General features: G+C 41.5%; 1 protein-coding gene and 1 long non-coding RNA gene across 2 annotated transcripts; one reads left to right on the forward strand and one right to left on the reverse strand.

Annotated features, from left to right (window-relative positions):
* On the forward strand, positions 1-8,243 carry LOC133279837 (uncharacterized). The gene is made up of 2 exons (XR_009746991.1): positions 1-61; positions 7,936-8,243. It is a non-coding gene; the product is annotated as an uncharacterized LOC133279837 (long non-coding RNA).
* On the reverse strand, positions 2,739-26,420 carry TECPR1 (tectonin beta-propeller repeat containing 1). Its single transcript, XM_061474012.1, has 25 exons — positions 26,265-26,420; positions 23,420-23,652; positions 21,618-21,800; positions 21,005-21,127; positions 20,234-20,359; positions 18,451-18,625; positions 18,254-18,354; positions 17,214-17,315; positions 16,677-16,822; positions 15,284-15,807; positions 14,325-14,470; positions 13,223-13,378; positions 12,553-12,702; positions 11,776-11,933; positions 10,388-10,515; positions 10,022-10,124; positions 9,255-9,351; positions 8,778-8,857; positions 8,395-8,451; positions 7,058-7,232; positions 5,761-5,896; positions 5,329-5,421; positions 4,514-4,620; positions 3,942-4,061; positions 2,739-3,255 (listed from the first exon to the last, which is right to left on the reverse strand). Exons 2-25 carry the CDS (start codon positions 23,648-23,650, stop codon positions 3,058-3,060), a joined length of 3,615 nt encoding a protein of 1,204 aa, XP_061329996.1. The 5' UTR covers positions 23,651-23,652; positions 26,265-26,420; the 3' UTR covers positions 2,739-3,057.
* Between the last annotated feature and the right edge of the window lie 529 nt (positions 26,421-26,949).

Here is a 26,949-nt window from a genome sequence, read left to right on the forward strand (position 1 = left end):
GGCTGTGTCAGCGGCGTTCAGCGGCCGAGCGAGCGAGGGAGCCGGCCGCGGTTGTGACGAGGTACCCGGGACAGGACGGGACGGAGCGGGCACGGCGTTGGCGGGGGCCTTCCCCCGGAGGGGTGGGCTCTCGGATACCACACCGCCTCGCTGGGAGGGAGCGGGGAGCGGGCGGCGTGTTCCGTGCCGCAGCCCTCAGGTGTGTTGGCGGGCTCGTCCTGTCGCGAGAGGAGCAGAGGGCGGTGCCGCTCCTGAGGGAAGCCTGAGGGAGCGCCGCCTTAGCAGCCGACATTACTGCTGCGGAGGCCTGTGCCCGTGCCCGTGCCCGTGCCCGTCCACCCCCGCGAGGGAAGGACGCTGCTGCCCCTGTGCGGGTGTAGAGAGGGTTTGGAGCCTCCCGCCCCGGGCTGCACCGGTGGTGACCTCAGATCGTGCGCTGGTTGTTGTGGAAACTCGATCCGCGGAGAGGTTGAGATATTGGTTGGACACGCAGCTTGGAGCACCTTGATGGCATTAGTTCTACAAGGGGCTGGGCTGGATGGTTTCCTGAAGTCCCTTCCAGCCTAAGTTCTGGGGTTCTGTAATGTTCTGTAATCAGTAATGACGACTAATCACTTCTAGATCATGGTCATTTTTTTGTTGGATACTTTTAAAGTCATTAATCTGCTAGATCTGAGATACAGGAGAGATGAGAGTTTCCAGATACTGTCATCGCCAAAATGTTTCTGTGGGAAAGCCGTGTTTGAATTGCTATTTGGTTACGTTGGCAGTGGAAGAAAACCAGTGACTTAGAATAAAGAGTATTTTGACAGTGCCAGTGCTGAAGAATTGCACATCACTTAAAGAAACAATTTTACTGATATTACTCTTATAAACATGGAGTTTAAATGCTTGTAGCAGTGACTGTCAGGACTTACTGCAAATAGAGGTGTTTCTAACATTAAGCCCCAAATGGCATGTAATATTGAGCTATAAATACAGTAGCAGAGGAGGCAGGTGAAGGTTGCCTCTTCACTTGAGCACAGACATCCCGATGAACAGCCAGGCACAGAGCATACACGTTCCAGTGGAATGACAGCTGATAGTTCCACAGTGGTGCTGTGCTACAAAGTCATGGACATGTCAAAAAGGATTTCATCAGAAGCTTTTTTTTTTTTTGTGACAAATTACTTTTTTTATTTTTCAAAATTCCCTCATTTTAAAGTCTCTTTTCCTTACTAGCCACAACAAAATATTTTTAAATTAAATACTTTCCTAAATAATAGTTTCAGAAGGCAAACACTTAGTACTAAAACATAAACAACATAAATTATCTTTTGTTCACTTAAACCTGTCTTTTTTACAGTAAAGTAAGTGAAACTTGGCAATGTAGGGAAAAATGCAAAGGTACATTATAAAGCTTATCGTATGAAATCAGTTTGATTGCTGCATATGTAAACACTATTAAAAGAAAATATCTTTTTTATATGATGCAGAGAAAATACAATCCTAGTTATTCTCTAAAAATACATGTAATAAAGTAATTTATTTGGACAAGATACTGTGCAAGTTATGCAAAACCTATTCTGGTAATTAAAGCAAACATGTTATTGATGGTACTCCCACAATGTATGTATCAACCAGAAATCTCTAATCACATACTGGAAAGATCAACACGTTTTTTTAAAACAGTAAAGCATCTTCAGTCTTCATTCACATTCGGACTTGGAAACAGTGCTTGCCTTGGCATTAAAATACCAAATATATTCTTTAAATACGTGCAAACATAACTTTTACTTCTACAAATACAGTACTGAAACCGCACCACATGGCTCATCATACAAAAATAATGCCATACACAGTCACACAGAGAGGAAAAATGGATGTAAACTGCTGCGAGGAGAAAAACATGGTGCCTTCCTGAAGCTATGGGAAAGGCTTTTTCAGTACTTCCCAAGGACTGGATTTCAATTAATAATTTCACATCACAGTTCAATCATGACAAGCAAGACAGGAAAAAAAAGCTTTTTTTTTTTGAGAATAAGAAGTGGCTTCTTGTTGGAAGAAAGGATGAATCAATCACTGAAAACAACCAGTGGAGCTTCATTCTGAACCCACATTAGTATATATTGGCAAACTCCACTGATACCAGGAAAGTTGTTTTGCACTCCTACCACTGTGACTTCACAATATTATTGAAGACCTCCTCTTTTACACTATTGAAAACATGATTTGCAATGATATGGAATGCAGCCCAGCTCAAGTGTCTGGTGCCTTTCACCCTCACGAAGCAGGCATCTGCATACCTCAGTTACCACAGTTCCAGTTAAGATTTAGACAAAACATGATTTATCACTATTTGGACCAACAGTTTACAATTGAGACATTGTCACTTAGACTGAATAGGTCCGTGCTCTCCACAGTCTCACCAAAACTAGTGTCTCCATTTCTTGATTGTGATATTGCTCATTGTGAGCAATAATAGCAAAGTTTGTCCCTTACTGGTAACTGCACCCTAAGCTCAATTGTGTAGAATTTAATTTTACTGGTGGGAGCAAGAATAGCACAACACAAGCTACATGCCTGTAAAAGCAGGACTCACATGAGCAGAGTTACATGCATGTCTGTGCAATGAGGACCTGTTAGGTTTGCCTGCTATTCATTTACACTGATGTGACATCTTCATCTCTGCTCAAATGTGAATCTGAAGAACAGTGTGCAAGGTGTGTGAGTCTGAAAGAAATGAAGGGAACTGTAACGTTAAAAAAAATGTAGTAAATGTAATGATCGTCTGCAAAAATATTCACAGTTGTATGGTTTGTAGCAGCTATGGTCAAGGGTCAGAAATACATCGTGGCTAAAAAGGTTGCCTGCTTTGACAAAACTATTAGCTCTATCAAGCCACATTTTGCACATGATGTAGTAGAAGTCAGTATTTAAAATACCCCATTGCAAATTTCAGTTCAGTAAAATATTTTAGTAGCACAAAAAGGTCATGTTTTTCTCTCCAGGCAATAGATATTTAGTTTCTTTTTAAATGATACTGACTACTGCTTGGAACATGTAGGTGGCAACAACTTAACAATTAACAGCATTTCTGTCCAATTCCTGACTTTCACTGACCATCAGCGGGGACTTACAGTGTTCTGTTTTCCCTTTACTCTCCTCATCTTCTAAATCCTTTGATACTGCAAGGTTTTCCTCAGAAGTGTCATGCACAGTGAGCCTAGATGCTTCAGTTGCATTTCCTCTGACACTAATGTGCTCCCATCCACCCTGTAAGAGATCGATAAAGAAATACAAAAGGAGAAACATCACCCTGCAAGTACAGTATCTGATGTGATATATTTATGTGTGCCACTAGTTTTATACTATTTATTCAAGAGGGCAGTAATCCTGCTCTGGGCTGAATCAGGAAAAAGGTTCCTTGTAAAAAAAACCAAAACAAAAACACAACATACCCCTTAAGGATTATTTTTACTACAGGAATTGAGATTAGTAGGGTCAGGTGCTCCTAATAGAGTCACTGCAGGTTTTCCACAAACTTATAAGAAGCCAAAACCTTGAAATGGCTTTTCTCAAAAGACTGAGTGTAATACATGGAAGCAACAATCAGGAATAATCATATGCAGACTAGGAAGGAAGATACTTTTTGTTTTGTTTGTTTTTTTTTTTTAATGGCACTTACTTTACTGCTTTTCTCATTGTAACTTTGAAATTACCTATTTAAAATGAATACTTATCAAATGCAAATAAATGACTTCCTAGCTGCAACTGCATCACCTACTATATTAACTTATAAAATGAACCTAAAGCTGAAAAAAAAAAAGGTCCATTTCCTGCAGGTATATGCCAACTTTGGAAAGCTGGCCAGCTAAGCAGGATGGCACTTTCCTGTTCCAACACTCTTACGGATATTTGGATACACAACTTTTAGGCAGTGTTATGTCCCCAGCACTTACCCCAATACCATAGTCCCAGGAGATGCCCTTAGGCTCCATTGGCTGAACACCAGTCCGATGGCAGACTGTCCCACAGCTCAAACTATGACTTCCTTGTACTTTGTCAGCTATCACCCAGACCTCAAGAAAGCAAAGAGAAGCAATAAAATGTGCTCTCCATGCTGCTCTTCTAGATGTTAAAATTTTAAGTGTGTCCTCACTTTCAGAAACCAGTCTTGATCTTGAATAGTGTTAATGATGAAACTGCTCTAACGTAGTCAGAGACACCCCCAAAAAAACAACTAGATACCAGTGTCATAATTAAAACATTGCCAGAGAGTAAGACTTAACAGGAAAGAGATTAAATATATAAAATAGCCTTACTAGAGGGTAAGAGGGAAAAAAGTGAGGCTTTTCCTAGCAAAAGGCTGGTTGTATGACTATTTCATTGGCATGATTTTTGTCTTGCTGTCAGGATTTCAGTATTTAGACAATCATCTTAATCAAATAAAACCAAGTCTGAAGAATATTTAATTTAATTCCAAAAGAATGTTATGCATAACTGCTGAGATATGTGGAAGCTTGATACACACCTGGTCCAGGGGCCCTATAGACATTTTACGGATGTTATTTGAAACGTGATCCCAAGTAGATCCTTGAGGGTAGCTAGGTGTGATACCCTGCCGGTACCAAAGGTTGCCTATAAAATACGGAGTCCTGGTTACAGCTCAGGATGTCTGCTTGGTGTAAAACGCTAGTAAACAACATAACAAAGCAATGCTTAATACTTCCCATGTTCTGTGGAAATGCATTATGGTTTTGACTAATATCTTACAGTGAAGAATAATGAGGTTCCTACTTTCAAATTTGTATTTCTATAGTTACTCTTTATAACTTTTCTGGAAAACAGTAAATACTCTGTTTTATTTTCTTGCGGAAAAATGTTCACATAAGGAACTATGCATCAGAGACGTAAAGCAAATGAGATTTGAAGGAGAGTAGTGTTAAAGGCTTGTTTCTTTTGTAAACAAATGCTTCATCATTTATCTTGCAATGATGCTGCTGTTCCCAGATTTTGCAACAGGCAAGTATTCTTCTTCAGTTTTGTGTGTTCTAGGTAAAACCCTAGATAAAATCCTGCCAAGCAGTTCTCCTCTTCGACATTCACCTATCTCTTCCCCCAAGAATAGCACAGATGCTGGACTGTTGCTACATAGGGCACTATCAGATTCAACAAACCCCAAGTCTTTAAAAGCAGTACTTCAGTGGGCTGCCTACTCCATCTCTAGCAACAGTAACCATCTGTCCAAGCACAAGTGCTCTCACTTAGCATCTCCTTTTTAATTCAATCTGATGTATACTGATCTATTTTCTGTTACATTGACAGATAACTTTAAAAAGTCCTTACCATTTTTATCCAACACAAACACAGATGTTCGTCCTACTGAGACTTGTTTTAACTTCTGTTTTTGAGGTGAAGGAATATGGTACCAACAGTCACCTAAAGGTTAGAGATACTTGAGTCAAACATTGAGAAAACAGAGTTATATATGGGAAGTTTTAGAAATATCTGCGGCTGAAGTACAGAGCTGTGCAAGAAAGCTCTAAACATGACAATATATTTTTACTAGCTTGTTTTTAGAAACAAACACTTTAAATCACAGAAGTGAAGACCAAATTAACTGCTAAAATTACCACAAGTGTTGCTCATATGCACTGTTTTGCACAGCTATTGGAAAGACCTCTTCTAAACAGATTTGTCTTTTTCAGAAATGGCAGTGTAGTAGAGCTTACACAATCTGTAAGATGAAGACCATATTAAAAAAGTGCAAGCACTTACCTGCAGGTTTTTTTTGGGACACTGAACCCCGATAGAAGGCAGAACCATCTCTAGCAATAGCCCACACTTGGTAAAATGCTCCAACTGAGATGGAAATGAAGGGCTGATCTGTTCCCACGTGCAGCCAGGATGTTCCCTAACAAACCACAGAAGGTGAATTGTGAAGCAGTTGTTCAGAACTCCATGACAAAATATCATGGATTATTACCAAATGAGACAAACCCTACACAGTGAAAAATGTTGTGAAGAATAATCCTTACCTACCTGTACAACTGAACAGAAACGAGGTCCCTGATCCTCAAAGATATTTGGATATGTAACTATATGAGAATAGCAGTGTTAGACTCTTAACAGGGCCTTTAATGTTGAGATCACTGGAATTTAGGCACCTGCATGTCTCTGAATAGCTGGGCTAGTCGTTTGTTTTTTGTTTTTTTTTAATAATCCCTTGGTTTTGATTATGCAGAATGGGTCTTACAAAAATCAACTGATACAGGACTTCACATTCCAGACACAGTATTCCAGTTCTTGCTGTTGCACTGCTTTACAGATCTGTTCTACTGCAACTGATCGAACAGGGAGAAAAATAAAAAAATCCTGTAAGTTTTCAACTTTTTGCAGTTTTCCCCCCAAATTCCACTGAAGTATATTGTTACATTTTGTCCTGTTGTAAATATGGCTTAAAATCAGCACATACCAACCATAACCTGATGTTTCAGTATGTGTCTATTAGTAGGAAATAAGTACTCCTGTTGAAGTTACTGGGACTATTTGTTCCTTTCTGCATACTTTACTGGATGTGCAGTCATTGTTTCTGTCCCAGTCCAAGCCCATCTGTCTTCAGTAAGTAAAGTCAGTTCCAGGCCAGAAAAGTCAAAGGATAAACTCCCTCTGGTATCAACAGGCATTAGAAATATGGGTCCATACTTCAGAGAAATTCTGTTCCTCAACAGTTCATTTAAATAGGATGCACACATTAGCAACAATTAAAAAAGGAACAAAGCTGTCAGTGCAAAAAGTGAAAGTGAAATGCTTCACAAGATGTACAGGAGCTGAGAGAGGCTCCTGCAGGTGATGTGGCATAAGCTAAGGTAGATTATGCAAGAGAAGCACTATTATAAGAAATGTGGGCAGCAAACTGTTACAGATGACCGACAAGGACTTTCAAATCTGGGAGATATAAGGGAAAAAAATAACAAGGTGCCTTGAGAGAAGGCACTGCGTGATTGTGTGTATGTACTTGCATAATCATATTAAAAACATCAATAAGGCAGTAAAAACAAACAGGGAGCCTTACAGCTGGATTTTGCTGTGTCACTCCAAGCCTGCAGAGCACATCTCCTTTGTCACTGATTGCCCACAGTGCTACTGCTTCTTCACTATCTGCATCTGTACTGGGAATTATGGAGATGTCCCACAGGGTAACAGGAGGCACTTCCAGCCACGGCCCATTGGTGACTATCTTACATTTTCTGAAGCAGAAAAAAAAAACAAACCCGTCACAACAACATACTTTCCACAACTGAATTTGTTTCCTGGTCCATTGTTGACTTCAGTGCAAACAATCCTGAAGTCTTTTCATTAAGTAGGCATTAGTATTTTTAATTTCAAGGAGGTTTATAACAATCAATCATGTTTTGCATGAGGTTTTGAATTTTGACATATTACTGATTTCTCAAAGCTTCTGGTTTTAAAAACTTTGTAAACCCAACGCTGAAGTTTGTGCTACACTGCTTCCTGGCTCTAACTCACTGGGCAACAGCTGGATTGGAGAATCCAGCTGCAGACAGAACTCCATACCTGGTTCATTCCTTCCTGTCTTGGTTAAGGAAATTACCTAACAATTAGTTTTTTGGTGGGGCCTGTTAAAAAGTTACATAGCATCTTAAGGCAGGCAGAGAGAAGAGTTAGAGGTAAGTCTTTCTGGGAATTGGTGTATTTTTTCTGTGGAAACTGCAACAAAGTAGTGCTATTTCAGAAATATCATCACAATAGTGATTTCTTTGTATGAAGAATGTCCTAAAAAACACTGGACATCCCTCCATCCTCCAGTTCTGAAAAACTGGATCCAGCCTTAAGTTGTTCCCTATTAATTTTCAATTTTCTATTGATAATTAAAACAAGAGGAAGTGTTTAGACTTGAGGGTATTTTTCAAGTTGCTTATTTTATTTCAGGTCACCCCTGTGATTGATTGGATGTAATTTCTTTTATTGCCTATTCTGGAACAACAGCTTGATGCTTCAGGACCTTCCTTCAAAGATCATTGTGCAAGGGACAAAAAAAGCTATGTAGCATCAACAGCAAACAGAACAATGCAGAAGTCCACAGCAATTTATTACCATGACTAGCAGATGCTCTAGTACAGAAAGCATAGAAAAGCTGGAAAAACAATGAATACACACTAACTACAGATCCCACAAAATCAAATAGGATATCTACCTGTAAAGGCTTAAAATTAAAGCCATAGTGCTAAAGATCATCAGATTCTCTATTGGAGATGGGTTACTTATTACAGGTTTCTTTACTATTGCTTTTGTTGACTGGGTGACAAGACTCTCCCCCTTGTAACTAAAGGACACTTCCAGGGAACAGTTAGCATTCAAGTTCCAAACTTTTATTTATAAATTCCTCACCTTGCCCAGCGCCTCCGTCGGACAAAGTCTTTCATTGTCTTGTGACCATGGTAAGACCTACCAAAAGAGATTTAAATAGGTGTTCATGAGCATGTAAGAGCACCTCCACTGTCAGTGCCAGCCTGAGAGCACTGCCTATCTATCTGTCCACCAGACATCCCTGTTGACTCTAAAACACTTGAGACTGTATTTGCTAGCCTCAGCTTGCTGCCCTGCCTCCCCAGTGAATGTCAGTGTTAGTGTCCCCATGAAAAGCAAGAAATCAAGGCACGCTTGTCCCTGTTAAAGCACAGTTAATACGCAAAACAGCAATCAAGAAGAAACAAGGACTTAAGTATGGCATGTGCCTGCAAGTATCTTAGGTAGAAAAAGTTATCACTTACGCTGGGAAGTCTGCTGCATACTGCCAGCCCTCCCGATCGGTTCCTCCTGAAGTATTAAAATCAATGTACCAATCGGATACCTATTGTCAAAAGGAGACAGTGAGAATAATAAGCACAATCTACACCTACTATATAATGAAAACAACCTCTTTCACCCTTTACCTCCACCTTTTGGAGTGCAGTGCCTTGCTAGAAACCTAATACTTGCAGTATAAATTAATTTAAATTCCCTAGTCTCTTTAATTTAGTTGAAGAGAAAAGGATCAGAGCAGCAGTCTAAAGCCTCCTAAACAAGAGTCCCACTCAGTGCAATACATTCTTTTGATTATGGAAGATTACTATTGTGTAAATGGGGAAACCAAGGTTAAGTATTATGACAAATCCAGAAAGAAAATCTGGGTTATTTAAGTCCCAGTCTTGTATCCTACTCGCTAAGCTTTGCCTTCTTTGAGAAAAGACCTCTAAGACAAAACTTACCCAAGTCCACTGTGGAGAAGGAGGTTTGGTGTTGAGTTTTGTGCATTCCTGCAGGCCAGATGCATCACTCCACATGTATCTGTCTGTGGGCAGGCCTCTGTTGCATACAAGGAATGCAAGGTCATTTACAACAGGGAATTTGAAAGGTGAGGGAAGAAAAGCCTACTTATAGCACTCCCTACTTTCATACATTAAACAGTCTTCCATCATTAATTTCTGTATTTAGAAATATCACGTGAGTGATGAGGATAGTGGGAAAGAACCTGCACAATTGCTTCCAGTTACACCAAACTTAAGGACTGTGTAAACTTTTCTCTGTAGAGTGATGTTCCTTACTACTATTTAAAACTGGAAGGTGAATCCTGAGTTTTTTCTGGCATAAACACTCATGTGTGTGAATGCTTTTTCAATACTTTTGTTTAAATATACTATTCAAGGACCCAATGTATTTAGCGCAATATATATGAATGTATATATCCTAGTCAAAACTTTGCTGTATGACCCTAATAATGAAAAATGTTTCAAGTAGGCACACTGTGCACTTGCAAAGCACAAATTTGTAAGGTTCTGCTACAAATGCATTTTGAATGCATAATTACAAATCTAGAAAACTGAGAAACACTGCTCCTTCCATCTCAGGTTAACAATAAATGCTGGAGGAGACTGAAGACAGAGTAACTGTAATAACTACTCTAAAAAGCTAAAACAAACCCCTTGTTTCATTTGACAGTGGTAAAAACCAATGGCAAATAAATACAATAAACAACCTGCTGCTATATCCAGTGACTGGATTCCACCGCTGGTTCTCATAGATGTAAACACATTTCACATCTGATTGTGTATAAATGTTATCAGCACTACTGGCCAGCCCTGTTAAGAAATAAATCATCTGGATTATATTAAAGCTAAACCTTAAAGAAAGTACATCTTAAATTCCAACAGGCGCAGTAATATTGCAGATTATCCTGTTTCTCGCTCTTAAACTGCAATACTGATTCCTTCCTAATGTTTGGCCTCTTCACTGTATAACCTTACCTGTTAGGCTAAAGGACAGACAGCTGAAATAGCGTGAATAAGCTGACCCAGTCAGGAAGATAAGAAACATGCACACCACAGCAGACCAATGTCCATACCTTGAATGAAGCCACCTCCATATCCACCAGTGTAAACCCAAGCTGTGTGATCATATCCTATGCCCCACACTATGCCTTGGTTATTGCACTCTACCAGTCGAAGATGACCTCCAACTTGACGCCAAAACCTGCCAAAAAAAGGACAGCACCACATCCATCAGGAATGTATGCTCTCCCCTCCTGCAACTCAACTTCACATACACGCTTGTTCAACCTCTGTGCAATCTGTAAGTGCAGGCTGTTGCCAGTGGAAAGCATTTCCCTCTGGACAACCACTGAAAAGTAGATGTAAGGAACCCATCTGCCTTCACTTGGAATTCTGGGGCTTGGAAGTATTTTACTTTTACTTTGTGCTTGTGCTTCTTTATGTATATATTTTTTTTATTTTTTTTTATTTTACATTAGTTAGGACAGTCTTTCTGGAATCCTTATGTCCTGGTGGCCATCAACTGCCTCAGCTTTAATTTCATCCTCTATTTATTTTTTATATCTAGGAATTGCCTTTATAACAAGATAGCAAATTACTTATGTGTTTGCTATGGAGCTTGGTAAAAACAAGGGCTTTGATTCTTCCTATTTTCCTAATCTTTACAGGTTAATCCCTTTCTGGGGTTTTACACAGCCAGTTAGCCATGGTACCTTTCTGGGGAAGAATGGGAAAAGTAAAGAGATTGTAGAAGAATATTTTAGTTACCAGAATGGCACGAGATCATCTAGGTCATGGATCCCTCAAACTAAGATGCAAGAGCACATCACCTTTGTGATTTGCCAGAGGTTTAGGGTGCTCTACCCTGAAGAAAAAGGACTAAAGGATTTCTTAGTATTATTAAAAGGCATTTTCTGCGAGTAACGTGAAACTGCGTATATTTTTTAAATTGAAGACTGGCCTTTAAGCCTCCATTTCTGAGACTGCTATGTTTCTGCTAGAAGAGTTGGCAGTACTATATTGGCATAGTTGTAATCAAAACTGTAAAGCTGCTCCCAGACCGTAGCGACTACGAAGGACTGAGAATTTCAGTCCTGACTCTGATAAAACTGAAAACTCAAATTCCACTACAATTACAGTGATGTTTACTTTTAGACTAGGTCATCTCTTAATTTAAGTAATTTAGGCATGAAAGATGCAATCACCAAAAAATGGCATCTCAATGAGAAAGGCTTATGAAATCACATGAGTAGCTCCAGCATCTAAAAATTCAAATAAGATTTGGTGAATTTCTTCACATGAAATCATGAATATGAAGGCAGCCATTAACCTTGTCATTGAAAGACATCTGCAGTGTACTATATATACTCTGACAGCCAATCAAAGTTACCAAATTGACATGAAAGACAGTCTTTGCTGCATGGCATCCCATGCAGAAAGAACAGCTTCTGAAACCTCTTACATCTGATCACACGGCATCACTTGTGGTCCGTCCTCCAGTTCAGGACTTGGCTCACTAACAAAGATGTCTCCTTTACAAGTAACTGACCAAATGGCGTGGTGAGAAGGAGGGCCTTGAATCCGTCTGCTTTCACAACAGGACATGTTCAGCAAAGACAGCTACAAAACAGGAAGCACAGAACCAAAAGCTTCCATTTACAGTGGTAACAAAAACTTCTGCATGGATGCTTCAGTTTTATGAAACAAAGTTTTACCTTTGCATGTTCTTGCAAATCAGTGAAGTGAATTTGCAGCTTTTTCGCAAAAGCACCAGAATTCAGTGTTTTGGAAATTATTAACAATCACTGGAACTACTGTGTTTGCAGTATCTGGTCATTATGAAGTTATCATTCAGGGCTTCCTTTGCTGCACTGTGTATATGCCTGCCTATACATAAGGCTCTACAACAGTGACAACAGATAACAGTTTTTCTACCAATGCAGAAGAACAGACTAACTGAATTAAACTCATAGCCTAATCTATATCTGGAGATAGAAGGGGAAGAAAAAGCAATGTTAGTTTTACTATAGATAGCAGTGGCAGCATCAGAAAGCATGCAAACTCCAGTGGACAAACGAAGCTTCAGGTGCCTCTAAGTTTGAACAGACTTTTTAAATACCTAAATTCTGAAAACAGGTAAGTAGCCTAGATACTCTAAATGTAATGCTGAGATTCAGAGACTAGCTTTATGTTTTATTGCAGATATTGCCATCTTGAAATAAAAAATACACAGAATTACCCAGTCATGCATTTCTTGCTCCGTTGCAGCTGCCAGGCGGATTGGCCACCGCTGCTTTGTCCTTTCAGGTGTATAAAGTGCAAAGGAATGTTTGGCTTCATTCAGAACTTCAACTATAATAGTGACTTCATTCAGGAACACATGGATATACTACGACAAGGCAAAAAAAATTGCAAGCAAAACTAAGTTAGATATACCCTCCTTAGAGCCAGAATTTTTGCACTTCAGAACTATGAATGAGGTATTCCTGCCAAGGACAGCAAAGAATCAGTTCTTGGTGAAGAAGGCACAGGCTTCTATTTCTAGTCCTGCACTACCTCTCATTCCTACTGCCAATATGCATTAACCCTATTGGTGAAGATGCTGGCTGGGTAAGCTTGGCTCTTTCTTCACAATAAAGAACATTTTGAATTTCCAGAAGAATTCCTCATTAGTACAAAGCTGATGGTTCAGACAATGTGGATTGTTGCTGACTGGGCATTTCTGACACAGCATTAACATAGCTACAACTTAGGAAAGCCTGCAATTTGCTAGTACTCTAGGCTACGTTTACATTGGTTCCTTAGAACAACAGCATACCCTAATTTGCCTTCCTTAAGAAAACTGTTTTCCCTTTGAAGGTTTTCCTTTGTCAAATACAACTCTCTCAAGGGTCTCAAGCTGAACACACCTTTTTCTCCTCATAATACATGTAATAGATGAACAGGATGCTGTCACGAATTCCATCACTCCCAGTGAACTGCTCAAGTGCGACTCGAACATCCATCCATTTATGAGGCTTCCAATTCCTCCACCATTGCAAGGTTCCAGTTTTAACCCAAACTGACTGCAATGCAAACACAAATTTGCAGGAGTAAGCAATCTGTGTGACTCGCTTTCTCCTAAATACTACTTTTGTGACCACAAAAAATCTCTGCTGCAGGTCAGTCTGATCAGATCAGTTCATTCTGACACAGAGTGTACCAGAGTGTTCAAGAAGCTGAAGACAAAATGGAAACTGACAAAACTAGACTAAAAAGCACTGAAGTAGCATGTGTACAATGGTATTAACATTTTACCTCTGCAAGAATGCAGTAGCACACAGATACTAACTGACTCCAGTGTGCTCCTGTTACAACACAACTTCTGCTTGGACTCTAAAGGGTTTTGACATCATCTTTTTAAACTTGATTAAACCCCTGCACTCCACGTGGTTTTAAGCAAATGAATTCCAGATGTCATTTGGCAATTAGCAATGAAGAGACCAAAAATGTGAATGAATCTGAAAAGAGCCAAGGAGTCATAACAGAGAACATCAAACAAAAGTGCTGCTATTTAGGTCCTGCTGTTGACATCTGCATCATTGTTTTATTTATGGAACTTACATTTATTCCTTAAGAGTTGCAGAGAGGGAAAGTTCACCTACTTGAGTCACTGGTTCAGTTAAGAAGCCTCATCTTGTGGTGGAATAATTCATACAATGTTCCACTGTTGCAAATATTTCTCTGTGGATCTGATGTTTCAGTGTATTCAAATAATGCTGACCAATCTGGTTTTGATCCTATACAAAACTATCAGCTAATGTTTTTAGATAAAGATTGCTGCTCCATGTTTGATAAGCTGTTAAATTTCCCATAAGGAGCTCAGACAATGATAATCCAGGAAAGTTGTCATAGGCAGAAATAAGAATATAAAGCTAACAATAACTTCTAATCAGTACATCAGAAATATGTTACTGATGCCCAGTATTGATAGATGTGTTTAGTAAACAGATAAGCATCCTCACTGCTTACCTGCTCAATAGCCTGTTCATAGTGCCTGAAATTCTCCAGCTCCCGCTTTGTCCTTTCACTGAGCTGCTGAAAGATCTGCTTTCGCCATGCTGCTGTCTGTGCTGGAGTGATAGACAGTGACAGGGATTGCACAGAGGATGACAAACCTACAACAGAACCCAAACCAATAAACTTCAGTGAGCTTTAAATACAGTTCTGTGAAAGGTAAAACACAATGCTGCTTTGAACGCTGGACTGAATCAACCCAATCTAATCTAATTGTTCTAGCTATTATACTTAAGAATTACTGAATACTTCAGAATTGACAGCCAAACTTTGTAAATAATGCATAGAAATGGGATCACTAGATGGGAATACAAAATCTTTCAAGGTCATTATCTAGGTGCATTAAGAGTTACACTGCTATTACATCTATTAGTTCATGGTTTATTTTGGAAATACGGTTGTATTTCACTGCCTCTCAACAGTCTAAAATCTAACATCATCCAGTTATGAGCTGGGCTCACACAGTGACTCTGAGTAATTTCTGTATCTTACCCTTGTCTCAGTAGGAATGGTAGGAGAGAGGCAGCTATTTGTGGCATCTGCATCTCTCAACGAGCCCTTTTCTCTGCTTCAGTTACCATGCAGTGGTATGAGGGGTTTTGCCTGAAGCTGCAGTTTTTTGTGCAATAAAGAATGAGATGCAGATCCAGCATGGACTACTTTACAAAATTCTTATTGAAACTCAAGAGAAAACACCACCTTTAGATTTCTATATCACAATCCCAAAGTGCTTTCCAGCTAAATACAAGCAGCAGTATCCTCAGACATGGAGTATATTAACAAACTGCAGTAAATGAATTATCAGAAGTTTTGTGCCATGGTTTTGTTCAAAAAGACCCAAACTAACGTTTTTCTTAAAGAGCATATTGAACTGTGATTGGGAATTAGGGTCTGTTGTAGCAACTGGAGAGTACCTGATGGAACAGTGAACCATTTCAATGGGCTGTGCAAATCTACAAGACAGCCTCCCCCAGACACCCAGGCCCACAGTGGGTGATCATCGGCTCCATACTGCTCTTCGGCTCCCACTGAGAACATGCCAAGGGAAGACAGGCTGGATGTTTCTGCAAAGCTGCTGACAGAGAGGACTGCATGCTTTTGGGCCTCCTTCAAGTCAATGTTTGTCCACTGCAGTTCTGCAGAAGGATTTGGGTTTGTAGGTTTATGCATTTCAAGATTAGCATTCTCATTACTAGTTGAAGCAACGGTGACTTCTCCTTGACCAGAGTCCAGAGGATTCACAGTCACATTTTCCTGAGTTTCTGCTGTCTGGTTGCCTGGGCTGTTACCACTGCTGCTGGCTGCAGCTCCTGCTGGGGGGGTGTTGGCAAGGTTCATGGATACACTCGGAAGCTCTGTATCAGAGGAAGTATCTGCATGACCCTGAATGACCGCGTTTGTTTGGTTCTGAATATCATCAGTAAAGAAACAGCCAGCACTGAAGGACAAATAGATAATTAATTAACTATCACTCACAGCACTATAAATTAGCACAGGCCTTACACCACAGACATACAGAAATCAATCCAGCATTTCAGCTTCGGGAGAGAAACAGAAGACTTCTTGTTTTAAAGGTCAAACTCTATTACCAGGGGAAAGAGTCTAACACAAATCTGGCAGAGCAATCTAGTAAATCTGAGGCATAGGAAGATATTCCATAGATATTTCATTGCTCTTTTCAAACAATAGGTGGTGTTTGCTGCCTACAACTTGCAGGAACACTGAAGCAACATCAGATTTTATGGATATGAAATAAATAGGATTTTTTAAAGCCCATTATTAACTCTGATTTTTGTCTTAGCTATAGGGCTTTTACTCAGAGCACACTGACTCAAGCAAGTAGTTTCTGCAGCAATCCTGGCTCCATTGGCATGTCTTGCACAGCCAAGAGGCCAGCAGTCACCTGGGAGTTACTGATTTAACCTCTCTAGGACAGGAAACACGGTGACACTTGGGACAGGGATAATTCCTAAAGAGAGCTGACACCCCTTCCTGATATTTCATAGGTAGTGTTTTCTCTTACTAGAGAGTAGTTCCAGATAGTGATAGCAAAGCCCAGAGAAAATTACTTTACTGCAGGCATGCACTGAATTGCAAAGTGAGAGCTTCAGTTTCTACTCTGTGTGCAACAAATGCTGCTTATTGTTAATTTTAACAGCAAAACCCCCAAAATGCCTTTTGGCATACATAATGATTAGGGATGCCCTGCCTGCTCCTCCCTGTCCGTACCATTTGAATGTAAAGAACTATCTCCCAGCACTGTAATTCTTGGCATACAAAGTCTTGAGCAGGTCTTTCAGTACATACCTGAGCAGACTTGTTGAGCTCCCGGTCTGAGATCTGTCGCTCTCTCTGGCAGACACAATTGCCTTCCATGTCTTCCCACTGAGCTCACTTGGTGTGACACCTTGACGGAAATAAATTGCTCTGTCATCGCAGCCAATTCCCCACACCTAGAGAAGGACAGGACTTGGTGAAGGAAATGCCATGGAATGCAGGTAGATGATAGCTACAAAAAGGTTCAGTAATGGAAAATTCAGCACAAAAAACTGCTGGACACAGCGTTTTCCTTTTATGTTCTTCCTTAATGCAGATACTGTAGATGCAGCTTAAAATTCTGTACCATCAAGAGAAAACTGTTTGCACCTGAATGTGCCACACAGGAGACATACTGTTATCTTCTGGTGAAGAATTTAGCCACACATTCCCTCCTAGCAGTTCAAGCACATGGACCTCTTGTCCAGCTGTCCATATTGGCACTGCTGACAGTCCTCACCACGTGTGAATACTGCCTGTACAAAGGGGAACATAAATACCCTCACAACAGGTATACAGCTGTCTTACCTGGTTATTTAAGCCTACAGTTACCATCATCATTTCTCCAACCATTTCAATCCAGCTTGTCCCACAAGGATTATGTGAGTTCACTCCTCTTCTAAACCACACCTACAACAACAACAGCAGAAAATCCAAATTTTGCTCCTTCTGCATTAGCAGGCAGACACCTGGAATTTAGTTTGCTTAGTGGATTAGTCTTAATCTCTAAAACGAACTTGCTGTATCACCTTAAGAAGTCCCTTACCTCCTTGGTTCTTTATCAAGTAAAGACAATTTTCTTAATAGTACCCAGACTGTGTGTTCTTGTGACCAACTACAGCTAGAATAGCCCACAAGGAGACTTGTTGTTACAACTTTCTGAGACAGAGTTAGTTTCTCTCCCATTGGAAAAACACTTTGTATTACATGTCAGCTGTAGGCTATTTCTGGTTACTCTGAATGGGGTTCTACATGGTGTTCTTGCGTCCAAACCCCAGAAGCAGGGCTCGTGGAGAGAACTGTCAAAGGGATCTTTTTAGTGATACAGCTCTTTAAATTGTCTCCCCTTAGATTAGTTTTTACCAATCCAAAAGTGTCTGTGGGCTGGGTACCTGGAAGAAGTTTCCAGCTGTATTTAGCATATCATTATATAGCAGCAAGCAGCTACTTTAGAAGTTGTTGGGTCAATCACATAACAGTGTGCTTGACTATCTTGCAGACCTAAAGAAAACCGTGCTAGCTTACCTACATTTATTGCAGTGGTTTTGTTTGGCAGATGGAGCAGGTTGAACACAGTCAGCTGACAAGTAGTAACTCATTAAACCAGACTTACTCAATGACTTCAAACTACTATACATTCATAGAATTCATCTATGATTTTGAATTCAGCATGAAGGGATTTGATGGCAACCAGCACAAGAGCACTCTAGTACATTCTCAAGACTTTCAAGACTGAGCAGGGAGTTGGACTCCACGATCCCACTGGAACATGGAGCATATCCAACTTGAGATATGCTATGATTATGAAAACAAACAAACAAGCAGAACCAGACATTGACACCTCTTACTTTTCTATCCTTTGTAACACACCACACCACATCAACACCCACAGACACGTGCATAATCCCATTTTCAGAGCTTGGAGACTCCACAATGCTCCAGGAAATTCCTGCAAGAAACAAACCCCAGAAGGCACTGTAGATTAGTTTCTTATGCAACACTATATAAATCAAAGGGGTTTCCAGCTACATTTACCAAACTTTACCTTGAGGGTTATTCCTATCAATTCCTTCTCTCACAATAGCTTGGCCTTCCCAAAGAGTTGCCCAAAGGAGGTCGTATGGTCCACAGCTTATCTGTACAACTTCACCAGGAGTGGTGATTAAGGACCACATGGAACCCTCTGGATTGTGTTGGCAGACATTTTCTCTGTACCATACCTAGACAAGTTCAAAAAAGAAACATAATCAAATAAAACTTAGAAAAATATCACTACAACAACACAACCTCTGAGACAAGCATGAAGACAAACTGGAAAGCACAGTCCTCCTCTAACAACAGGATGCTTGTATGCAGTTTATGCACTATGACCTTTAAAGGTATTCTTTTGATGGTGATTACGCAGTTGAATCTATTTCCTTATGTACAAAGGGAGGAGGCTTTTTACAGACTGGCTTTTACCGTGGTAGTGAACCTGGACTGGGTACAGTAACTTATTGCTACATATTCTGTGTGTATTTCAACATCTAAACTACACTTTAGTGTTATTTCAGGGCATGTTATATAAACCAAGAATGAACAAATACATAAAATGTTACTGTTTAATAATAGCCTGACTTCACTTCCACAGAACAGAACTTGCTATAACACGGGTAAAAAATGCCAATCTGTACAGCCTTCAGTGACACCCAGTCCATGTGGTCCTACTGTCTGTGCACTTTTCTATAGAGCGCAGTCAAAATAGCAAGGTCACACATAGAAAGCATCCTCCAGCAGTCATACCAGAGCTCCAGAGCATGACTGCTGAGGGCTAAATGCTCATTTTTAGAAATACTTTGTTTCTCTGGGAACTTTTACTTGGGAAATGAAAGCGTTCTACAATGTCAGTCTACTGAGCTTGTAGAGTGGGATGCTTGTCACTTATTACTGGGGAGCATGAGGCACAGGGAACTTTGCTTGCCTCTCCAGGCAGTGCCAAGGGTGACTGAAATCTCAGGCAATCTGTTAAAAGTATTACATTTTTCACCTTGAGACTGACCACAAGCTAGAAATTGTCGAGACAAAGTAATGTCAGATACATGCTGTAAGGATGAAGGAAGGAAAGCAACAGTCAAATCTTTACAGCACTGAGCAAAAGAGGAGAGACCTTATGGTAGGCCTAGAAACAAACAAAAGAAAAATTGATAATTTTCAATAGGAAATAAATCCAAAACATTCCAGAGCTGGATTTCACGTTGCCAAATCAGAAGTCTTCTGAACAGGAAGTCTTATAAAAACATTTTGGAAACCCTTTCTTGAATCATTCCTGACTCTCCATCACAGACACATGGCATAATGCTTTGCAAGAATCTTTATCAGGTTTTAAGGCTCCTTCTCTCTGTTACCAGTGCCACTGCCATTTTTCAGAATACAAGACATTCCTCCTCCCAAGTTTTTAAGATTCACATGTTTATAGAGGTTTAAGGCTTCCAGCAACCCCATGAGACACTAAGCCTTTCCATTTACAGCTCAAGTTGTTACATAATGTTGTCTCAACACAGCTTTTACATCCTATGCCAAATGCAAATACAGCTATTTCCTTACCAACATCAGACAATCTAGTTGAGGATGTCCCTGCCCATGGCAGGGGGTTGGACTAGATGACCTTTACTGTCCCTTTCAACCCAAACCATTCTCCTTCTCATTCTCATTCTTCTATGAATACCATTGAAAATACTACGAAAACCATTCTCATTCTTCTATGAATAACAAACCTGCCACACCTTAAAAGTATTTAACTCCTTTTCAGTAGTAATCTGTATGAGAAAACTTGGGGAACATGCACATACCTTTCCTTGTAAAGAAACAGCCCACACTGATAAACGGCCCAGAGGCTCATCAGTGATTTCCCATCCTCCAACAGAGATGTCATTGAAAGGGTCTGGCAATTTATCTGGATCATCTTGGGATATGATCTGAAGCAAAGAGAAGAAAGATTGAGGAGACACTGCAAACAGACAGGTGATTTGCCTGGTGGCCTAATTTTCTCTTTCAGACTGGTTAATCTATGGAGATTCCTCTCATTCAAGGCTGCTACACCCAGAAAGAGAGGAAATGCTGTTGAAGCAGGATGAAAACGTCTGTTTCATCCCCTAACTGAAGGGAATTTTTACACTCAGAACAGTACATACAAACATTCTTTGAACTGGAAAGCTGGAACATCACAAATTACAACTTCTGTACATTCTTAAATTGAAACAATTATTAAAGAACAGTTTTTGATACAGATAAAAGATGCAGCTGGTGACTGACGTGAGACTGTTGCACCTCAAACAAGTGTGCTTTGTCAAACAACCAAAGAAAATTAAAAAGTTGGTTTGAAATTTGCAAAGGAGCTGAGCATCTATCTCCAACTGCATTACCATGAGATTTGGCACCTTCACCACAAGTTACTATGAAAAATCCCAGACTTCCATTTGTACCTGCAGGAATTACAAGTTGGAAGTCAAGGAATACAGGTGCAGCCTACAGAGCACTGATAAAAAAATTAATTCCCCTGCATTTAAAATTGATTATTTCAGAAAATCAGTTTTATTTAATATTGAGAAGATATCAAGAACCTTTGCCCAAACATCCCGTGATTTGTATCTCCTGTATCTGATCCACCTCCTGCGTCTGACACAAGAATTCCATTTCTTATCCTTTGTGTAGGTGCTGGGGAAGTCTATGGCGTAAGTCCAGCCCTGCAAACAGAAGTTTTCTTGTATGAAAATCAGGAGTAAGGGAAAGCTTGAAATCACAACTCGGAGCAATTCTGCGCAAGAATCACTCCTACAACTGCAGTACAGATTACTGTGCATGTCTCAACAGCCCCAGTTAGCACACCAGCTAATTCCATATGAATCCTGTTCAAATTCCTCTGCATGATATACACAGAACAAGCAAGACACAGTAAAGCATTTTACTTTTTTCATAGTAAAAGTCATAAATAACAGTGGCATCCGGTAGCCAGCATTTTGTGGCCTGTTCAAAGGAAAAAGCTTCTGTAGAAGCTGCTACAGACTTCAAACAAGAACCTTCCTTGTGTTGTATTATAGTTGAGCTATTTCCTAGAAAGCAGCTATGTGAAGTTAAGTGCCTTTTTATAGACCTTTTATACTTCTATAAAAGTGCCTTTTATTTCACAGCCTAAGAATTCCCAGAATAGATCTCTTTTTGGTATTGTTCACCTACCCCTTTCTCTGTTGGTTCCCCTCCAATATTTTCATCCACATACCAGTCAGACTCCCACTCCCAATGGGGTGAAGGCAGTGTGAAACTATCGAGCTGCTGATGTTTTAGCCCGCTCACATCACTCCACTGCCAGCGGTCACTGGGCAGTAATTTCTCACAAAAGCCACCAACTGGATTCCAGCGCTGTCAGAAATAATACATGATTTTATTTGAAATCACAGCATTCCAATGGACATCTATAGGGAGTCATAAGTGATACACTGCTAATTTTCTGCAGTAAGAGAGGAATAAAATCCTGGGGTGAATGAGACAGCGCTCATGCTGTAAGCCCCTATCTAACAAAGTCTTTCGGAGAAGGTCTTTTAAATATCAAAGAAGGGTTGACTGCAGTTAGTCCCCAAAAAGTCATTTTTCAGGCACACAATAGGAACATCTGATGATATATCCTAATACCGATAGTGCTTTTTTCTTGGGAGATGCATGGCACCATCACACTGCAGCATTAGGATAATGCTGTATAGGTGGCCTTGGGATCTCTAATCTACTCACCACGAGAAAGACGATTAGTGTCTTGCCTGCACTAGAAAAACAGCACGGCCTCTGCACCAGGAACTGTGTCAAGATAACGGTATCAGTAACTCTTCCCTGTGTCTTATGTTATACCAAAGGTTTTGGATGTTTTTCCAAATATGGTTTTAATCAGTTACAGGACAAATAACTTGCTAGGGTTTTGCCAATGCAGCTGTGATTTTTCTTTCCCCCACCCACCCCTTACCTACTATGTAAGTACTGGCAAAATTTGTCATGTCATACTCTCTTATATTTTAGGGCATGTGGAAAATGAGTGGTTTGTTTACTTTTACTAGGAATCTGGCTACAATGCTATGCATATTATCTATTTGAGTTTCACTCTAGTATTTTGGTTTGCATTTTTTCATGGCCTAGAACAAACAAAACAAGTTTTCAAATAAAATAAAATGTAAAGTTTTGCATTTTAAAAGATCATGTTTGCATAACAAAAGGAACACTTTTAAATGGCTGGAAAGTTGTGACAATGTTAAGTAATGTATAAAATTATTTTGTTGTATTTTTACCTATGTGGATAAATTAATGTCTTTTCTCAACTTATATTTATCCCATTGCCTGTTATAAATCAGAGAAATGTGCTCAAGAAAACCCTTCAGTTTTCTCAAACAACTTTTGGTTAATTTAAAACCATAATAGATCAGTTTCCTTTAAAATACTATTTTGAATACATTCTTTTGTTATAGTATGTCACATAGGAAGGATCATCTTAAAAAAAGCTGGAAACATTGTACTTCAATGGATAGTTATGCCTTTATTAGAGTTGAAACACTAAAAAATTGCATTTTCTTAAGAATAATATATTACTGATAATATGTTTGCTGCATGGAAGTTACATTGGAAATAAGGGGATTGTGTGTCACTAAAGGGGACTATGTGTCACTAAGGAAGGGAAAATATCAGGTGAAAAGGGTGAATGTTCCAGCCTGCAATGGCTTGCATGAAGCAGGCTGTGGTGCACACTGGTGTTGCTTTTGGCAAGAGCAGCAAAGTATAACCTTCCTTTGAGAATTAAAATATTAAAAGAACAACCTGCTCTTTGGCACATACATGCTCTTCAGAAACATCAGGTTTCAGAAACATCATCAAAACATGAGAATAAAGCCAAACAAGCTTCCTGTGAGAAAAACATGCAGGGACAGCTGATGCAGGGGTTTGCTATCACTCTGTTCTGATGAGCACGTGGCAGTGTGACGGGTACCCACTATGTGTCGTACCTGGTTCTCATAAGTTTCTTCCTGGTATCTAATAGGAACATCACCCGAGAACACGTAGGTGTAGACTTGATGGTCACAGGCTATTCCCCAGCAGCACTGCTTGACAGCAGAGACCCGCTTGAATTCCAGCTGTGCATCCTTGCAGAGCTCCCAGTACTGGCCAACAGTAGACAGGGTGTAAACCCTCCCAAAAATGTCAACAGCCCATAGAAGGGAACTGGGCATGGCCATGGCTGAAAGGCAAAAAGGAGATCTGGTAACACTGGTAGTGCTACACACCCTGCTCATCTCAGTTACACAAACCCTTCTCTCCTCCTCAGTCTCCTCAGTCTTCGTGGTGCATGCAACACAGGTACAAAGAGGAAGAAAGCTTTTCCATGAGCACATATCTAGTTTTAATCCATGGACATATGACCTGTTGTTGTCAGGAAACCTCTTTCCAAAGCATTCTGGCAACCGCTTTGGGATCTGATCTTCATTTAATATACCTAGGTGGGTATTTATTTAAGTGTACTTAGAGTGTGGTTTCCCAGCAGAGGCCTGGGTGAAGTCTATTCCCGTTGCATCACTCAGAAACCTGACACTTTCTGGGTACTGCAGCTCTACCCTTCCTGTGAGGTGGGTGTACACCAGTCCTCTTAAAAGTCAAGAAAGGCCACTATTTCTGTCACTTGGCCTTCTGGGTGCCATTAAACTGTACAGATTTTGGTTGTTCTGTATGTCTGACAATCCCAAGTACTGATGGGTATTTTGAACTTTGCCTCCAGTTCTATTAACTCTACGGTGGGGGACCAGGAGGGAAAGGCAGAAAAGAGGACTTTGATCCCACATAATGAAAGAAAAGAGGAACCTCTAACAGCTTCTGACTGGTAGCAAGCAGTGGTACACAGGGACCAACTGGTACCTCGTGTGTGAATGTTGGAGGCAGACCTGGAAACAACTAGGCCAATGGGAACGAACAACACAGTGCATTCATACAGGATTCCAGGGGGATGTTTCAGAATTCTGATTCTTAGAACTGCTGCTGCTAAGTACCTAAAAACCCGGATTCACCAGGTGAGTAACAGGTAACAGTGAGAACACTTATAGCAGCAGAGAACAAGCAAAATTCTCCTATTAGTTGTGGCAGCACAACTATGATGAATCCTCTAATTTTGACTTATTTTTTTCTTCTCTCCTTGCGGCTGGGAGTACACAGGCATGTATTTACTGCCTCTGTTTGCTCTCGGACCAGCCGTTTGTCTTCTTTATATACTGCCTTTCTGTTAGTTGAAGTAGGATAGTACAAAAGGACATAATAAGTGGGAAGAAAAATATTGAATGGAACAAAGTGAAGGTGAGGACGAAATTATAATGGGTGTACCACTAGGAAAAGACCATGAAAATAAGCCTTTCAGTATTAGCACTTGAAATTCTGATGAAAAGATTTTTTGAGAGGAAAACACAATGCATTCCATCTTAAGCAGCCAGAACATGAGTCTGGAGCAAAGGCAGCATTACAGATACTGCAGCGAAGGTACCTGCCTAGCAGGTAATGAAGGGAAGTGATGCTTGAGTGTATTAAAAGTGGGCAGCTATGCAAGCAAGGGCCTGCATCTGGGAGGACAGGCTGGGCAGTCAAGAAGTACCTGGAAGAGTTCAGGAAAAATTCCAAAGATTACAAGGTTTGCAAAAATAAATTAAAATAATCCAGGCACATGTAACTGGATTAAATTTTCAAGACAGCTAAAATATTGCCGAGTATATTCCTTCTTCTGAACTTCTGAGGACCGAGGCTTGGAGAATCACAGGAAAACCCCAAATGAATCTGCGATTATAAACTACTTTTAAGACTTCAGTGTTGGCCCCTCTGCACAGACTGTGCTGCAGAAGATGAAGACATGTCTCCCTTGATCGTGAAGGATGCTCAGCACTTGTGGCTCATGTGCATTTCAGTAAATGCAGAAGTTGCCCAGTATCCTCAGGGGACTGCGAATATTCAGATCCACGTCTGATAAATGCTTCCTCACCCCTCAGCTCAGCCAGGTCATTCTGAACTACAACTACTGAGATGAAGATGAGATACTGTTAATTGTAATTTCCGTCTGCCTGACATGACACTGATTGCTACAGAATTCAAGAAAAACACCCCAAATCATCTCAAGTTAACAAGGCTCCTCCGGAGAGGGGCCGTGTCCCCCGGTTCCTCGGTCCGGGGAGAGAACAGGATCCGGCTCCCGCGGTGCAAACCTAGCCAAGATCCGCACAAACCTGCCTCGCCTCCACCTTCCCACAGCAGCCTCGGAGGGCCGTGCCGTGCGTGGGGGTCCGCAAGTGCGCTACGAGCTCAACAACGCGCACACAACACCCGGGAACGGCCCCCGGCGCGGGCAGCGGTGGCGCCCGCTTCTTTCCCAGCCGGGCAGTAAGGCCAGATCCGGGCTGCTGCCGCCGGGGCCGACCCTCGGGCGTCCCGGGCCCGACATGGCGGCCGCTCCCCCTCCAGCCCACTCCCCCGCAGTAGGGAGGCGGGCAGCCAAACGCAGAAGACAGGAGAGGGTCTCCACTGGTGACGAAAACGCCCCGCACGCCGTCCCCCGGGGAACTGCACAGGGACGCCGGCATCTCAGCACAGTCCCACTCGCCGCTCCCGCCTGCACCGGAGCCGCCGGATGGGCGATGGGGGGGGGGGGGGGGGGGGGGGGGGCGCAAGAATACGGCGGGGGTTGCTCCTTGCCCTGCGGCGGCCCCATCTCCAGCCGCGCCGCGCTGGGCTGCGCTGCCCGCCCCGTTCCGTTCCGTTCCGGCGGGATGGCTGACAGCGAGCGGCTCTGCCTCAGCCCGGCCCCCGGGGCCCGCCCCTCACCTGCCTCCCGCCGGCCGCACCTCTCCCCGCCGCCCGGCGCCGTTCACCGGCGGAAGAAGCCACTGCACGGCGCCCGCTGAGGGCAGCCCCGCTCCGACGCGGCGGCAGCGTCCGCCCGACAGCACCGGACGCTCATTGGCTGCGTTGCGGCGCGTCATCGCGCGGCGGGGCGGGGTGCGGAGGCGCGGTGGGCTGCTCTGCGCGGGAGCGCGGTGAATGCAGCGCAATGGATGCAGCCCGACGTTAGGCTTATTCTTGATGCATCAGTAAATGTCCTGCCTGAGGTATAAGGAAGGAGGCGTCCTCGTAGCTTGTAGTAATGCAGTGTAGTAGCAGTCCTTCCCAGAAGGACACCAAAGGTGCTGCTTGATGTTTATTGCAGGACTTACCCTGCTACAAAATTGTAATCTCCCTTAGGAAGAGCTTGCTTATAAATCTCAGGTTTAGCTATCCCGTTCCAATTCATTCTGAAGTGAGTCAGAAAACCAAACATGATGGGCAAGAACTTCCATGCCTGTCTACTCAAATAACCAAACACAACAGAGATCTGCAAACAAAAGGTATCTCAGATCTTTGTGTACCTCAAAGGTGCAGTAAAGAATGGTGAAAAGCAGTCAGCTTTCATTTCAGGCCTTTCCCAAAGCAAACTGGTGGATCCATTGTGAATCCAGCCCGAGGAACTGCT

This window comes from Pezoporus flaviventris, unplaced genomic scaffold (genome assembly GCF_033815535.1).
Source record: "Pezoporus flaviventris isolate CSIRO_AGI_PZ_B2104156 unplaced genomic scaffold, CSIRO_AGI_Pfla_v1 ptg000078l, whole genome shotgun sequence".
In the NCBI taxonomy this organism is placed as follows: domain Eukaryota; kingdom Metazoa; phylum Chordata; class Aves; order Psittaciformes; family Psittacidae; genus Pezoporus; species Pezoporus flaviventris.

What these genes read in the sequence shown, in the direction of transcription:
- TECPR1 (XM_061474012.1), bottom strand. Translation starts at nt 23,650, where the DNA reads ATGGCCATGCCCAGTTCCCTTCTATGGGCTGTTGACATTTTTGGGAGG. An exon ending in AGCAAGAAATGCATGACTGG is followed by an intron (nt 11,934 to 12,552) that starts GTAATTCTGTGT and finishes CCTGTTTTGTAG; the next exon opens with CTGTCTTTGCTGAACATGTC. An exon ending in GTTTGTGTTGGATAAAAATG is followed by an intron (nt 4,621 to 5,328) that starts GTAAGGACTTTT and finishes CGTATTTTATAG; the next exon opens with GCAACCTTTGGTACCGGCAG.